General features: G+C 35.5%; 1 protein-coding gene across 3 annotated transcripts in view; it reads right to left on the bottom strand.

Annotated features, from left to right (window-relative positions):
• ITFG1 (integrin alpha FG-GAP repeat containing 1) overlaps nucleotides 1-16,815 on the bottom strand; it is a 91,451-nt gene that overhangs the window by 11,950 nt on the left and 62,686 nt on the right. For all 3 annotated transcript variants that reach the window (XM_072871832.1, XM_072871833.1, XM_072871831.1), the window contains 4 exons: nucleotides 16,399-16,549; nucleotides 15,803-15,911; nucleotides 11,956-11,999; nucleotides 9,941-10,019 (listed from right to left, as the gene is read on the bottom strand). In XM_072871832.1, coding sequence (XP_072727933.1) covers nucleotides 9,941-10,019; nucleotides 11,956-11,999; nucleotides 15,803-15,911; nucleotides 16,399-16,549 — 383 coding nt within the window. The remainder of the gene's footprint in view (nucleotides 1-9,940; nucleotides 10,020-11,955; nucleotides 12,000-15,802; nucleotides 15,912-16,398; nucleotides 16,550-16,815) is intronic.

Genomic DNA, 16,815 nt, shown 5'->3' with positions numbered 1-16,815 from the left:
AAGTTTATTGCTTCAAAAACCTTGGGCAGAATAAAAAACCTCCACAATTTAAGACACTGTCTTCAATGGTTTCAGCCTGTCAGAGACCAAACTTTTAAGAAATAGCTAATGATGATGGGCAGCCAAACCTTAGAATATTTTGCAGTTTGATATTCAGAAGTCATTCTGAACATCGCTGAATCAATTTCCTTATTTTTGAAATCTGGCATATACAGTTTGAAGCAATACATATCCTTAACCTTTTGAAAGCCTTGTCTGAAAAACAGAATGAGGTGTCATCTATGACACATACAGTACTTGTTCTTTTATATCTGAATTAAGGCATTTCCCTTCTGTTTCCATTATACTGATGTAAACTTGCTGAAAGCTTAAGAGTAGCACAATATGCCCTGGGTTAAATTGCAATGTCCTCAACAGCTCATTTCAGGGTGACTACACCTAAGCAGTGTAAGTGCTTAAATGAAGCCAATTTAACTTTATGAATGGAAAGTGATTGCATTTACATGTAGAAGCAATGCTTTCTATTGTTTCTTTAAACAGAATTGATAATGCGTGATACTGGATTTATGAACAGTCTAGTTGAACCTACATAAATAAATTCACAATACTGATATTGTTCAGTCAGTTTAAATAAGCATATTTTGTGGAATAATAGAGCAGAACATACAAGATCACTACACAGAGTTGAAAGACTAATGGAAACTCCTATTTCAAACCTGTGATCTCCTGAAGCGCCATTCTTTTAATTTTTTTTATTATACTTTTCTTGACAAAATATCATTTGCATTTAAGTAGTCCATTAAAGCCATTCAGATTAATTTAAAATACAGTAATATTTAGGCTTTCAAAAGTCCCCCAAATTCAATATATTAGAGGACTGAATAGCTAGATGTATTTTCATAAATAAAAATGTTATGTCATTATTTCTTCCAGTTGCTGTATTTTCCTCTAATTTGCAAAATGATGCGTTTACCAGAAGCTTTAATACATTCACCAAAATAGTAACTGAAGATACTTGTGAAGTGTGAATCAACTTGTCAAAAAAAACCCCAAATCCAACAGAGTTAGAAAATATAACAAGGAGTTGCTTTGTTTTAGACATACATTCTTTGTACCTGTTGACAATGTAGGCAGCTTTTCTGGTAAAAAAAACAGTTCATCATGTAAAACATAGTATCTGTAGTCTTTAGTCTCAGACTTGCATCTAAATTCTTCTGTACCATCATCTACCTTAATATTGAGGTCAACACAAGAATGACTGCTTTCTTATAGATTAGATACACATATGCATCCTAGAAAAACTGAAAGTTATTCCAAAAAACTACATGCAGAAGTTGCATAAATTGCTGCATAGCTGTGAACAACATGCATGCCACAGCTGGAATAAGACAAAGCCACTTCAAGAGTTAGGTAAAATTTACTGCATAGTTGAAACACTACAGTGATTATTTACTTTACAGCGATTATCAGTGTTGTGCTACATTGCACACCAAAGTGTTTCCCCATCTTTTGAAGCTGGCAGCTCCTTATTTTATTTGAAAATATGCCAGAACCACTTACTGCAAAAGAAAGGGAAAATATAACTGATAATAATGAAATACCTCTGTAATATGTGTAAGAATTTACAAAGCAGCTTTCAAAAATAAACCAAAAAACCAACAACTCCAAACTTGAAAGCTTTTTAGAAAGTTGGAGAATTTTATTTCCTTGGCTTTAGTTGAAAGCTTTACTTTGGTTCCCTTATTTTACTGCCTTTGGAGTTGTAGGTCACTCGTTGGGAAAAAAAAATACAGTGGAGAAAGAGCTCTTTTTCTGCTTAAAATTATGCAATGGCAACTTCAGCTTTCTAAAGGCTGAGAATGTCTCCCTCTTCTGACTTAGCTATTTGCCTCTTTTAATTAGTCCATGCAGTAGGAAATTCTCGATTAATGCAGTACACAATTTCACCGCTCAACTTTTTCTGCAATATTTTTTCCTGGAGTTCCAGAAATAACTGGGGAAAGTGGATTTAAAGTGCATACTTGCAACTTTGGTATCTGTTACTTGCAGTGCTTCTTCTGGAAGCCCAGACTCCAAATCTGATGCATTTATGTGAGAATATGTGTTTTCAGTAAGCATAACTCTACACCATGAAATCATAGAAGTAAAACTAGAAACTCTTTAAAAACTCTTTTAAAAACCCAAACAAACAATAAAATGAGCATATTGCTGATATTCCAACCCTTTGCACAGGGGAAAAGCTGTCTAATTTGTAATGCCTAAATATTACCAAGTTTGGTAATACTGCATGCAACATTACAAGTTCAAGTAAGTTTTCTAAACAAAAGAGTTATACAGAAAAACATACTAGCAGGGTATCCCCACCTACAGCAACCAGAAAATCCCTCTGAACAGAATCCAGCTATTCAATTATTAAATGATTCCAGCTTGTTCCATGAATACACTCTTCTTTCTATATAGTGGGATTCCACATAATGAATCCTGCAACGTCAAATGGCTACTGAAATTAAGCTTATTTTGCTTTTGTCGGGTACATATTGCAATGTTTATGTTTAAATGCATTACTATAATAGCTGATAGACATTTGTGTTCACCTCACAATCCAATTTAGTTAAACAGCATGAGAACTCAATGCAACATCAGGGAAGAGTAAGCAGATTTCAAAAAACCAGAAGGGCACGACTGAACAGCATGCGAAAGGTCATTCTGCCATGGAAGGTTTAACACACACACACAAAAGAAAAAAAAAAAAAGGAAAACCAGCAAAATGAAAGAGCTCTGAAATGAGAACTGCAAAGGCTACCAGTCCATACAGCTTCAGTCATACAGGTGCTTAAACAAATTATAACTTGATCCATATAAGCAATTCAATGCCTCTATTCATATGATAATATTATGCCTACATATGGATATTGATCTCCGAGTAAACCTTAAACATTTATTGTTCTATTGTTCCTGGCCCACAGGATTAATATTTTTGGTAGACACAAACTGCAGCTATGACCCAATTTATTTCAAACTCTAAGTCTATTGGCATATTTTTACATTCAGAGAGAAAATTAAGACCTTCATAGCACAGGCTGAAACACAGAAGATATTCTCCCATTTTAAGTGGAAGTGAAAACATGAAGCAATACATCAACCCGAAGCTCCAGCCAGGTTGGGCCTGCCTTGCACAATCACAAGGCTTCATCTGGTACATACAAGATATGTGGGACATCAAAAAATATATTAAAAATATTTTGGGTATGCCACACACTGCACAGAATAACAGGCCCTCCCTTGCCATAGGTGTCCTTATCACAAAAACGGCAAGAGGGAGCTGCGAGCAGTTTTGCCTCAGCTGCCTGGCTAGTCAACGTGTTAAGGAGTCAGCCAGTACTGCTGCAGTTTTGGCAATGCATAGCCACCAGTCTTATCCTTCTATCTGCCTGTCTGCTGACAGGCAGGAATTCCTGCAAAGGAGAGAAAGAGAAGGTATCTGAGGGTTCAGATCTTACACAGAAGAGGGAGAAAGCAAGCAGGAGTACAGAAAAATTGGGTTGTGGTGAAGAGGGAATGGCTATCAGAAGGAAAAACAGGGTAAAAAGATGCTGATGTCTGAAGGCAGCCTGATGTTCATGGTATGAAGTCTCTACAGGACTACCCAGTCATTTGACTTGTTCAGCCCTTGACCAGGCAACATTGCAATAACAAATTTCAAATGCTTGTCTTGTGCTGCAATATGAAGCCATCCTTGTGCAGTTTCTGAAAACATTTCAGTAAATTAACAGCTACTCCATATTAAAGTATTTGATCTTATTTATGTTGTTCTGGGTCCACAAGGACATTAGTTCTAAGAAAATCGGTTTGTGTTATTGGTAATAAAATAAATGAAACCAAACATATCAAGTAGGTAGCCTTCTCAAGAAAACACAAAGGATCATTATTGGGACCCACTTCAGCTTGCAAAAATGACATGCCTGCATTTTAGCCAAGGTCAGAACTGTTAACAGAGAGAGCCATATAGATGTAATATGCAGTAATCTAACTGGTGTCAGTCATTAAGCAAAATTCTATTCAAAACCAAAGAGATTTAGGAGAGCTACTATTTCATTATCAACAATGATTTTTTTTTTTTAGGATGCTGAAGTTTAAAAAAAACAACAACAAAAAACCAAAGCCCAACAGCTTGCATTTGGTTGGCTTTACTAAATTCATCTTATGTATCCTCCCCCTACCGCAAGAACAGTTTTGATTTACTCTGTGCTCAACTTTACATATTATACCCTAGTTATTATACTGTAGTTTATGCTATGCATCATTGCTTACAGAATTCAGCTGAAAAACACTGCGTCATAATAATATTAGAAATTTCTTAGAAGCCAATAAAAGCCTGGAAATGCAGATGTGGAGCTGAAAATCCAGGCTGACACTCATACTTAACTGTAGGGTCTCTTTAAAAATAACAACTCCAAAAGAAATGGGGAGTAGAAAAGGCAGATTGCAGGAAACCGATCAGAAAGCATGACTTAAATTTGAGTTTGCATACTTCTCCCAGATTTACACCTGGACCTGATCTGATCTCAAGCATAAAATTCCTTAAATATTTGGAGAAGCTGTTGCAATTGAATTTCCTCTCCAAGAGGAAGTCTGTGGCGGTATTAACTGCAGATGTAAGACCAAGTACTTCTCAATTCTAATGCTCATTTTGGCAATTGCTATTCCTTGTAGCTAATTTAACAGTATTTCTTGTTGTAAGATTACAAGTGAATTGAGCAATGTGAAAGTGAAAGCACAGAATATGCACTAATTATTATTCTGCTATCTTTGAATAACATACTGGAACACTAATAGGAGAGAGAATAATTCTAACAGTGTTTTAAAAAAACCCTTGTAATTATGCAAATTTCCTGTAGTTAAGGCTTGGCAGATCAAAGAACCTTAAAATGAATTAGATAAGGACAACCATATGTGCCTTTGCGTGAATATTGCATACATGAAAGATACCATAATTCAGAACTAAAGACCTGCAGAATTAGGAAGATCAGAAGCAGAATGGTGGACATGTCTTTGAGTACTGTAAGATTTACTTTAGCCCAGGGCTGGAGGGATAACTTAAGGTGACTGAATAGTTTGGCATCAGTGGTCCAGCCAATAACTGTTCCCCTGCTAAGACGAGCGGTAAACATAACAAATAGCATCAGCTGACATGGGGGGGAAGCACAGGACAAATGGTGAGTGTTGTTTTCATTAGAAAAAGAACTATGTTATGTTACTTCTTGGGAAAGAGATGAATTATTTTAAAAATACAATCACAAACGATCAGATTATCTCATTATTGCTTTTATATAATTAAAAGCTTCAGATATGGATTGGTCCATGATATTATATAAGGAATGCAAATAAGTTGATGAAAATTAGTTTTAAAATAGTGTATTCATGCCGTACTTTTAAAAGCTTAATGTGGAAAAGATGTTTTGTAGGTTTATACATGGCCCAAAATTGCCATGTGGGTTTGGTATTGCCCACCAGTACACATATATAGAAGTGTTGCTTGAGGTATTTCTTGATAGTCAAATAGAATACAATTCTGATGTAACAGATTGCTTTTCAAGATAATAACCTGTAGGCCAGTAATTCTAGCTAGAACTTTTACTGAATTTTACGAGTAGGACTTGTAAAAGAAGAAAGTTTAGCTACAAACAATATAATAGCTTCAGAAAATGTGACTTTGAAAACTTCTTGCAGGAATTATACAGATAAAAAAAAATCTATTAACATATTACAGTTGAGAAACTGATCAAAGACAGTATTATAAAATTCCCTGTAGCAATAATGCTAGGGTCATAAATGCACTTGGAATTCATTACTGTTATTTCATAATGCCAAAACAGAAAAGGAAATTCATCATGATTGGACTCTGTTAGATTTTTATTATTGTAAATATGGTAGCAGTGAAGATGAATGGTACTATAGCAGTATTAAATCATATTTGATGGCTGTTTCTTAGAGTAAATTGTAAAAACATTCAATTTCTAAAAGCACTGACTCCCCTCCACCCCTCGCAAAACACCCCACAAACAACCAAACTCTCCAAAGCCTAAAGATAATGTTTAATAAAGAATTATTTGGTTTTGTTCTTGGAAGAGAAAACCAGAAAAAAAAAAAAGAAAATGACATATGAAATAGGTCCAAATTTTAAGCTAGCTTTCTTCCCCATAGATACAAGGAATTTGTAAGCTATGTGCATTCTTCCTTGACATCGAGGTCTGTAGTTGGAAGAACATCTTTATTTTGCCACTGGGTTATTTCATAAGCTTGCTTAAGTAGTAAGTGCCAAAGGGTCAAACAAACACAAAACAAACCCATCTGAACTTGTATTTCCTCAAAGTGGGGTTTAGAATCAGTTTATACTGCTGTGAGTGAACCTTTTAATAGATATTCTGCACTTGAGATCCCACAAATCCATTATTTTGTCATCTTCTGATTAAAATTATGTCAATTTATAAAAATCAAATTTATTTTTAAAAGTAGCATGTAATATATAATTCAGATATGCAAAGTTTCAGTCCTCTACAGTTACTGTTTATGATATCCCAAATCTAAAATATTTTCAAGAACCTAATAATATATATTCTACTAGCTGTTAGACATGATTTTTTAAGTGCATTGTATGGTATCACTTAAAACATCAGAATTCTAAGTCTGAGATTGTGTTAATTACAAATAAGTAGCAAGAGTTAAAAAATTCTCTGACTACATGAACAATGAATCTAAACGAGTATAATTAGATCTAAGCAAAGGTTATGTTGGGTTTTTTGATTTATAAGCATTGTATAGCACTTTCCTAAGGAAAAAAAGGGTCAGTTTGATGGCTTTACTCATGTATTTCTTTTCTTTGGCAAAAACCGTCTTTTTTGTTACTTAGGCAAACAGTTATTCATCAGTACTCCTGATTCTCCAATAATAAGGTTGCGCGTAGGTATCTGTTCACAAGTCACACGGCCAAAGGAACTATGAAGCTGTGGTTTCATTTTGCTTATATTCACATGGGTGCACCAAATTTAGGCAGGCCTGCATTAAGTCCCAGTGAGCCTGAAGGAATAAATATATTATACTACTTTAAACCCACTGATTTCTTCATTTAGATGCATGTTCACCCAATGAATGCACTCAACTAACTTTTACTGGCAGGCTGGAAAGAAATTTTGTAATACAGAAATTATAGTAATTTCCAGTAACTCTGACAGCAGCTCTCGGGAAGAAGCTTTTTCAATAGGTCCACATTGCAAGAAGATAGCCCCCAAGAGTACAGAGGGGCAGTGATCAACTGCAAGTAGTTTAGTTAACAGCATAAGGAGAGATTAGTGAACTCCAATCTTTATTACACAAATTTGTGAAAGTAAAAGTTTTTACTCCTTACTAAGATATGAAGTGCATTCCAAACTATTTCTACCTTTGTTGTTTTGAAAAACAAGTACTCATATGTCTTAAAAAAGGAATGGGTACCACAAAATTGCTTGTATTTAACAGTGTATGTCTTATTGGTATCCTACCAGAAACTCAATTCTAAAGCCAATCTGCAACATGGAAGCAAAAAGAGGACAAAAACGAAGATACCTGGTCATCAAGAAGAACAGAACAGAAAAGGCACTCCAATATGGATTAAAGTAAATATGGATAACACAGCAGGAATCTCTAGAAACCTGTCCTGAGGCAAAATGCCTTCAAAAACAGGATAGCAGCTGTGAAACTAAGGATGTCTGTATTTGTACAAATATGAATCCTGCATGTCTTTGCAAGCAGCCCTACTTCCTGTATGGACCCTGCAACATCTTTTAGCCTTATCTTCTATTTCCCCATAAACCCTCCGCAGTACACTAAGCTTTTTTCTGCTATGCTCCTTTGTTACTGCTTGGGCAAGAACATTTCAGACTATGGCTAACTGCAACTGCACACATGCTGACCTTTTGCCAGCCTGAGGACAAAACCAGACCAAATAACTGTTGATCTCTAACTAAAGTCTTTTTCTCACGTGGAATTTTGTCTTCTTCCAAACTGCTGATTTTTCCAGAACTGGTAGAGTTTTATTTGAGGTACATATACTCCAGTTAAAATTGGCCTAAGTATGCTAGTGGATACAAAAGTTATTAGGGACCACAAATAACCAAAAAGACAGCATACTGAAGCAAGTTTCCCATCCACAGGAATCCAGGCTTTTGAGGGATAAGAAGAAAGATCCTGTGTAGGCCTTTACCAGCATCTTCTGACATGGTTAACGAGATAGGCTGTACTGTGACTTGGCTCTGGCAAAGCTTGCAAGCCTTCATCTTGGCAACTGGCAATGAGATATGCCAGTTGTTACCCAACCAGAACTGGCTGCCTAAGGGCATGGGTCAGCCAGTCTAAGAGTGTAGTGTAACTAAAAATCTCTACATTCATCATGGGGTTTTAAGTGTTTCTAACTAAATATGTAAGCTGCTCTTAAATTTAGGTTATGAAGAAAACCTTCAGAGTGATGAAGCTGAGTGTACAACTGGCAGGACGATTAGGTTGTTAAAATGAATTTGTGCAATGATTAGAAAAAATACTCTGCATTTTCATGTTAGCATTAATTATTAGTTTGATTAAAATGTAGGCTAATACTTTCAAGCTTTCAAACCCATATTTAAGCATGTATGAATACAGAAGTGCTACAGAATATCAGGATATGTTTTTGCAGCTATCTGGTTCATGTTTCAGGACACCATCTTTATTTTTTTCTAGGGTGGAAGTAACAGTGCTGAGCACAGTATTCAAGGTGAGAGCATTATCATTGATTTAGGACCTTAACATGACAGCATTTTTTCCCCTAAATTATTGCTATTATTTAAATAAATGTTGTACAGAATACAGTTTTCCCAGTGAACTATGGGAAACTTTTTTTTAAAATTTGAGTTTAATTTGAAATAAGACTTGAATGACAGATGCAGACGACTGCCACCATTGGGAAGGAGTCAGAAAGGCACAACTTACAGACGTGCATACTCTTATCACGTTTTGGCTTGCAATTGTGGGATTTTTTGCTTAAGCAAGAAGTGCGTCCATTATGAGATGATGGTCACAAGATTAACAGTCATAAGTTAGACTAATAGACCACTTAGTACAGTCACCTGTGTCTTCTAGGAGCCACTAGTACATACCTAGGAAGGCAGCACAAACCCCAGAATATTCTAACATTAGGCACTGCTTGGACCATGGCCTAATGGGATTATTCTTTTTTTATCTTTGTTTTTGGACTCATGTAAACTGTGGCATCTGCAACATCTCATGTAATTAAACCTCTAGTTAAGCTGCAAGTTGCATGATGCACTGCTTCTTTCAATTTATTTTGACCCTGTTACCTAATGATTCTTTGATACTTTGTAGTTCTTGTATTAGGTGAAAGGATGCAGCCATTCCCTCTCTATCTTCCTCATGATTTTATAGATGCCTGTTAGCCTGCCAGATGTAGTGAACAACTCCAGAAAAATACATCCTGTGTTAACTGAATGTTATGTTCATCCTTTCTCATGTGGCTACAAGGTTCTATTTAGGTATTTCAAGGCCACTGTTGCTTCTTAATACATAATTGCTAAGGAACTGGTGAAAAAGTAACTCATTAGAAGCTTATGCTATTTCACAAACTGATGATATTGTACCCAATGATTTTTCATATTGGGCAAGATACAGCCAACTGTTCAAACCCAATTTGCATGGGACAGAAGAAGGGAAAAAAGAATGCAGTTGCAATGTTTGTAATAAATATGCAATCTGTAAAGAAAGAAGAGAAAGTTAGGGGGTTTTGGCCTTGTAAACTGAAGACGCTTCAACAGCAGTCCCATTTCACCCTGTAGGCTTCTTTCCAAATCTTTAGGTTGCTGAGAAGCATATACAGACAGACCACGCCATGCGTATTTTCATTATGAGGTTATCTTACCTGACCCATTTTTCAGGTATCCATTTGCATCTACAGTAGTGTACATGATGTAAGGACCAGGCTGATTAACACCGAAAGGCTACAGGGGGTGGGGTGGGCAAAAAAAAAAAAAAGGCAGGCAAAATTTTAGGAGCAGACAAAGCTATAGTAATAAAACAGTAAACCAAATAAAAATGTTTCTAGATTAATGATTTCCTTTTGATATGGATAATTTCAAAATCTTGCAAGTGTTTTGGTCATAGCATTATGTGGAAATTAATTTCCAAAATAAGGCTAATCAGTTGGCTAAGTAACATTTAGTTTCTCATGAAGAAAGCAATACTATTCCGTCCTCTGGCAAAAGGTTTAATGTTTCCTTGGAAGTTACAGTAAAATAAAACCCCCCTAAAAAAAAAATCAAAGAAATAACTGCATGTTCTGAAAAAGCAGAACTCATTTGATATTCTCTGAGAGAATGCACTATCTTGATAGTCTTTCTGAATTGAAAAATACTACACAATTTCAAAATTCTGTTATCATTATTTAGCAGTGTTTAATTCATCAAAGTGGTTGAATAGTTACTTGTTGAGTACAAATATCCATTTTAAGGAAATTCTCGAGGGAGAAAGTGTACTTAAACATCAAAGTACAGTTACGGGGAAACAAATTAAATAAAAAAGAAATTAAAAAAATAAATCAAAGGGAGTTGTGGATTGCCGAGGGATAAACCATAACAAATGCACCTAAGAAAGAAGGGGGCGGGAACAATTATTTGCTATGGTGGGGAAGGGAGAGGAGGGGGGACAACTGTAAGAATAGATTTTAAAGAAAGTTTTCTTTTTTTTTTAAAAAAAAATATGCTGAATCCAAGCTGGTATTAGGGCATCAAATCCAGTAAAGATCTTTCAAATGAGTTACAGAAAGAACACTAAAAGAAGAGATGATGACACATTTCACATCATGCCTCAAAAAATAGTAAGTTCTAAACTGTAAGAATAAGTGATAATGATGAGAGATGGGATCAAAGCCTGAAAAATAATAAGTGATTAGAATGAAGAGTAAGGAGATCACAAAGGTGATGTCAATGCAGATCTATTAAAGAGGAATAAATAAGGTGAAAATCTGGTTGGTCCCCCCCAAGTAGCTGTATTCTGGCATAATGTACTTTATGTTACTTTCTGACAGAGAACTTCTTTTACAGTGGAGGCAGTAGTATTTCAATGATCTTGATAATGAAATGTTCACCAACATCTGTTGAGATGATTTGCTTTTTAAACCCACTCTGTAGTTTTGTAATTAAGCTAATAATACTATCAAACCCCCTTATTATATCAGAAATTAAACCCTATGTCTTAAAATAGGTTTAAGGAAAAGTTGGTCCCATTTGAAGCAGTTTTTGTATTTTCAAATTAAAACTAAATTTCATATTTTTGTGGAGCTAGAAGTGCTAATGCTAGCTTTGATTCCTGTAAGTTCGTCTTTTAGGCCAACTTTCACTGTGAATACTGCTAAACAATTTGCTAATTGAAAGTTTGGTGGGCGAGTTGCAGGGTCTCTGGAGACGATGAAAATAATTGAAATAGAAATCAGCACACGTATACGTAGCTATCTGCAGAAGCATCAGAACCAAGTCTATTTCCTTCCCTTCTATCCTTCACTGTACCCACTTACTGTATTTAAGCCCAGAAGTGGCTATATGGCTGAATCTGTCCCATAATCAGTTTTGCCTGGCCTTTCTGACTAGGCACACTACACCGTTTGGGCATCCAGCTGTATGACACAAGTTTTGCTTGTATCTGGTATGTCCCAGCCCCCACGATGCTAACACGCACTGCAGAATCAGTCAATTGATTTTGTCTCTGATCAGGCAGCTGGTGAAAGCTATGGGTCTCAAATATGCAGAACTTGGCCAGTCATGATTTGGATTACACATTCTTCCGGTCAGTAACTGTCTTAATACGTGCAGAGTTTTTGGTATAATTAGACCTCAGCTTATTTGAAGCTAAATAGCAATGCAACATTATAGTTATACTTACTGTTATTTTCCGAGGGCAGTCATTAGAACAGAGGCCACTGAGAACTGCAAAAACAAAAAGTGAGCTTGTAGTGCTTATGTTAACAAGCCATCTTACAAGCACTACCTCTGAAATCTGGTCAAGTATTGTAAGTGTCAGGTATGCATTAAAACACATAAAGAAAATAAATGTCTTCTATATGATTTATGTTAATGTATAAAAAAATTCCTAATCTGTTTGAAGTATACTTCTTTGCAGAAATTAAATCAGCTCGTCACTGTTTTATCATACCTCATTGGTTAATCAGCTTCAAAAGGAGAAACTTGCCAGTTAAAAAAATTCCAAATTAAAACATTTTTAAAATAGTGGACTGTACGTTTTATTCATTATTCTTAATTTCTAACCATTTAAAAATACTGGCAGAGATTCAGCTTAACTGTTTTAACTGGTAAAAAGATAAGTAATGGCTTTTCCTTCTATACAAGGGATAGCTTTACAATGTGATTAAAGCAATTCACAAAAACTAACAAAATTCCCATTACCTATTTATTCTATGAATTCAAAAGTATTATAAAGCAGATGCATATAATGCTACTTAATATCTAAAGCCTATGACAGTTGTTCAATTACTTGTTTAGAGCTTATTAGTTTCAAAAATCAGTAGTTAGATTGCAGAAGTATCCATTAAGCACTTATTTATAATCAAATAAATAACGGACAATGAAACCCATCTGTTCTATAACCTAGAACATCCTGTCACACTGAGTATTAGAACATCAGTACTAAAATGCCTTTAACCCCCCCCCCCCCCCAAAAAAAAAAAAAAAAAAAAATCTAAGGTGTCATTCTGATGCAACATTCGGACTTCAAATGACAACAATTTGGTTGAGCAGCAGCCCAGTAATGGCTATGGGTTGGGAAGAGGATACAGACCAGGCAGTATCGAAGCCAAGTAAAACATAGCTTCTCCATGAGTTAGGGTATCCTGAAGCAAGTGTGGCAGACAGCAAAAATTAAGATTTGGACTAGATTTGAGGGCAGGTCATCCTAATCACCAGAATTTTTTTTAAAGCATTTTCTGTCTACTTTTACTGGAGTCAGAAATGGCACTATTCTAGTGAAGGAACATTTCTAATATTTTATGTGCAAATATTAACAACCATCATGATTCCCAAGTTACCATTCTTTGCTTGTGATTTAAAAATGTTGAAATTTCCAAATACAGAAAAATCTATTATTATTTTTATACAGTCCAAAAAAAAAATCTGGATGGGTAAGATGAAGGTGTGGCAAAGCAAAATTTGAAGACTGTGTGTATCTACAAACAGACTTTTTAAGCTACAAGCTTATTTTATGTGTTATACATAGGTGTGTATGCAAGTGGAACCAACTCTTCCCATTTTGATAGAAAACAGCGCACTACAATTTGCTGTTCAATTTCACTATTGGAACAAATAATCTGACCAAGTACATTTGACATCAGTTATAATAAGCAAAACTGTTCTCATTGTCCATATGCCAAGTAAGTGAACACAATGCATTTATTGATACACTAACTTGCACAAAGCATGTTTTGTTAGAAATACTCTCCCCTGTATCACAGTAAAAATATTTTTAGACCACTCATTAATTCAATTTTCTGGGATTTCTATGTAAAAATACTCACACCCTTAAAGGGTGCTAAAAAAAGACTTGCTCCAATTTGTAAGAGAGATTTACACAGAGTAAATCAAAAACCATGTTGCAAATTACTCCTTTCCCCATTAAAATACCACACAATTATAATTCTAATATAGCTTTGTGAAGTGTAAGATTTTTCTAGAGGATTTTCTGCACGCTTGTGTGAATTACGCTATGCATATACAGTATTATTTAAAAGAAGGCTTCCATCCACGTGACAAATCGTTATAGGGTATTACGATGAGAATAAAGCTCAGGCTAAGGTGAAAGTAATAAATTCATCAGCCCCCTGTAGTAGCTGCAGTTCTGTTTATCTTATGGTGTGCAGAATGTGTGCTTTAGAAGGATTAGATGCATTTAAATAACATGAAGGCAAATACAATTTTTGAAGGTGAACCTCTAGTTGTTCCTGTTTAGCTTTGTAAGCTGAAGAAACAAGCTCACATACAGCCTCATTTTTTACTCATTCTCAAAAAATCAAGGAAGACAGGCAAAGCTCAGCACCTTTGCAGTCTGGAAGAACATGGTAGGGCATGCAATTTGAAAGCCTAATTACTCTCAATTACAAATATCATAATCTAACTCTAGCCTTTTAAACCAAGGCTCTAATTAATTCACACACCCTTGCCATCTTCATTGCCATTCTATGCTTTTATGGTAGGACACGTCTTGTACCATGTAGTGCTTTTAGGCTGGAAACACCAGTCTGACTCACACATGGAAACAAACTGGCGCTCAGAATAGATCCCACAGCATAAGCAAAATATACACCAAGCCAGTTGTCACTGAAATGAAACTAGCCCGTTTTGCACTAGATTCTGCACCATTTCCAGATGATATAAAAAAGAACTCCAGTAAAGTAGTCTTGATATGACAGAGGTACAGCAAAGACAACAGAAGTCCCTGTTGGAAAGAAAATACTGCAACCACTCAAGGCACAGATGAAAATAAGTGCACTTGGCTATTGTTTCTTGCCTAGGTTTCTGAAAATAGGCAAGATAAAAAGGCAGTCATTGTGGACAAACAAAGCATGTTCCTTCAAGTCAATATTGCTGTAATTTCTTCTGGTTCCTCTCTGTCTCACTATGGCATACATATTTATATGTGCAAGCATAATTATATTTTTCCTCAAATTAGTGATTTGAGCTAATCTTCCTCCAAATTTTAAATAGTATCCCACATTAACCCCCCCCCCAAGTTGAATGATAGATATGTGTAGATCTAATGCCACTTTTATATTGACAACATTATGTTATGCAAAGAGATAAGTGAAGGTATTGTACAAAAGATTCACAGAAGGAGCCTCATAAGTTCAGCTAGTCCAACCCTTTCGCTTAAAAACAATTAAATATGCTACATAATTTCTTAAACTAGTTGTCAGGACCTCTAATGCTGGTAACTGCAGCTTCTCCAGGAATTCATATTAGTACTTCACAAGCCATCATTTAGGAAGTTATTCTTACTGTTTCCTCTTCGTAGTTTGTTACTTTGTGTTGTATCCTGCATGGACACACAGAACACTCTTGCCCTATTGTTATACATCATTACGGATTGAAGACATGGATCTTCCTGACATTTCTCTTTTAGGCTGAATAACTTGGTTCCATGCGCTCTTTCCCTGCGGATCATATTTTTAGACACTTGATAATTCTTGTTTTTCCTTCAGAAGCCAGCTGAGAAATGAGTTTTTAAAGACCTAGTATTTGTCTTTAGAATTCTGCTAGGATGCAGAAGGAGAGGTCCAAGATGAAAGTAAAGATTTAGCCTGTCTCTAGTTAGTGAGTGAAATAAGACATGCATTCTTGTAAAAAACAAAACAAAACAACCACAAAAAACTCCACCACAGTCAGGAGATGATGAACACTTATTTAAAGGTCACTGTGGTCAACATTGATACTAAAAACAGCTAAAGTGTTGAAAATACTGGGCAGAATCACTTTGAATTTTAATATGTACACTATAATAAAAACAAGAAAAAACCCTTTGAAATGAAACAAAATCAACTTATCGAAGTTTCAATTCTGCAACAAGAGATTTCTGCAGTCCCTAATGTTTTCCACATTGTGTTTTTTCTTTTCTAGAATTATCATACACAGAGCATTACCATAACGTTATCATATACAGAGGCTTAAATATTCACATTCCTCTCAAGGTCCCATTTTGACTTGATTATACAGTGATAACTTACCAATAACTTTAACGAAATAGGCATCTGCTTCAAAGTTATTCTTTAATGTATGGATAGCAAAGTCCTTGTTGGAGTAGCCTTTGCTTAGCACAATGATATCCAAGATTCCCTAGAGGAAAAAAAAAGTTTACGTTAGAATGCTGATTTACTCTAGCGAACATCTAAATTTAGCAAACAAATTCCCTTAGAGATACAAAGGAAAAAAAAATAGAGTGCATGCATCAAAGTTTATACCTTCACTACTAATTTTAATATCTTTCAAATCTTATTAATCTATGGCCATTTAGGGCAGAGTGCTCCATCTGCAGCTAACCAGGACAATGCATGTGGTCCATGGCTTCTTTCTTGCCATTGAAGAGGGCAGCTCAAATAGAGCATACGGAGGGTCAGCAAACTTTTGGACAGTGATGGGCTGCTGCTGCTATCTGCTCACCTTCCCGGGAACATCTCAAGAGCAAATTTCCCAGGCTGAAGGCACCGCCTGCCTTGCGCTGCAAAGCCAATGTTTCTATAAAGCAGTCTGCCAATGGCACACGGACAGATATAGCAACACAGAAAGAGAGATGCTGTTTGCTGTAGTAAAGAGTTGAACTTACATCTTCGTATATGTCAAAGAAGGTTGCTACCACTGCATCCTTGATTTGATTTAGATCCGAGAGCTCCCAAAAAACTTTAAACATACGACGTACACTCTTGCAGCTTACATTATTGCATGGGACATTTTCTAGTAAAAATGCTTGTTGATTGCTGTAAAACACATATATATAAAACAACTTATTTGCTATAAACAGTCTAAGTAATAGATATTAGAAAAATATTGTAATTAAATTATTTAAGTCTGCTGAAGTTATTAACTATAATAAAAACAAAGCTAGCAGCCACTGGATACTTTAAAATCCATAAGCATTTACGTTAACTTTACAGACAGAATTACAACCATTATGTCATGCCTGACAAACCAATGAATACACTAAATAAAGGCATCCAAATCAGCAGGAATTGTTTTGTTAACC

Source organism: Ciconia boyciana, chromosome 9 (assembly GCF_034638445.1).
Source record: "Ciconia boyciana chromosome 9, ASM3463844v1, whole genome shotgun sequence".
NCBI lineage: Eukaryota > Metazoa > Chordata > Aves > Ciconiiformes > Ciconiidae > Ciconia > Ciconia boyciana.
This window is presented reverse-complemented; position numbering and strand designations above follow the sequence as displayed.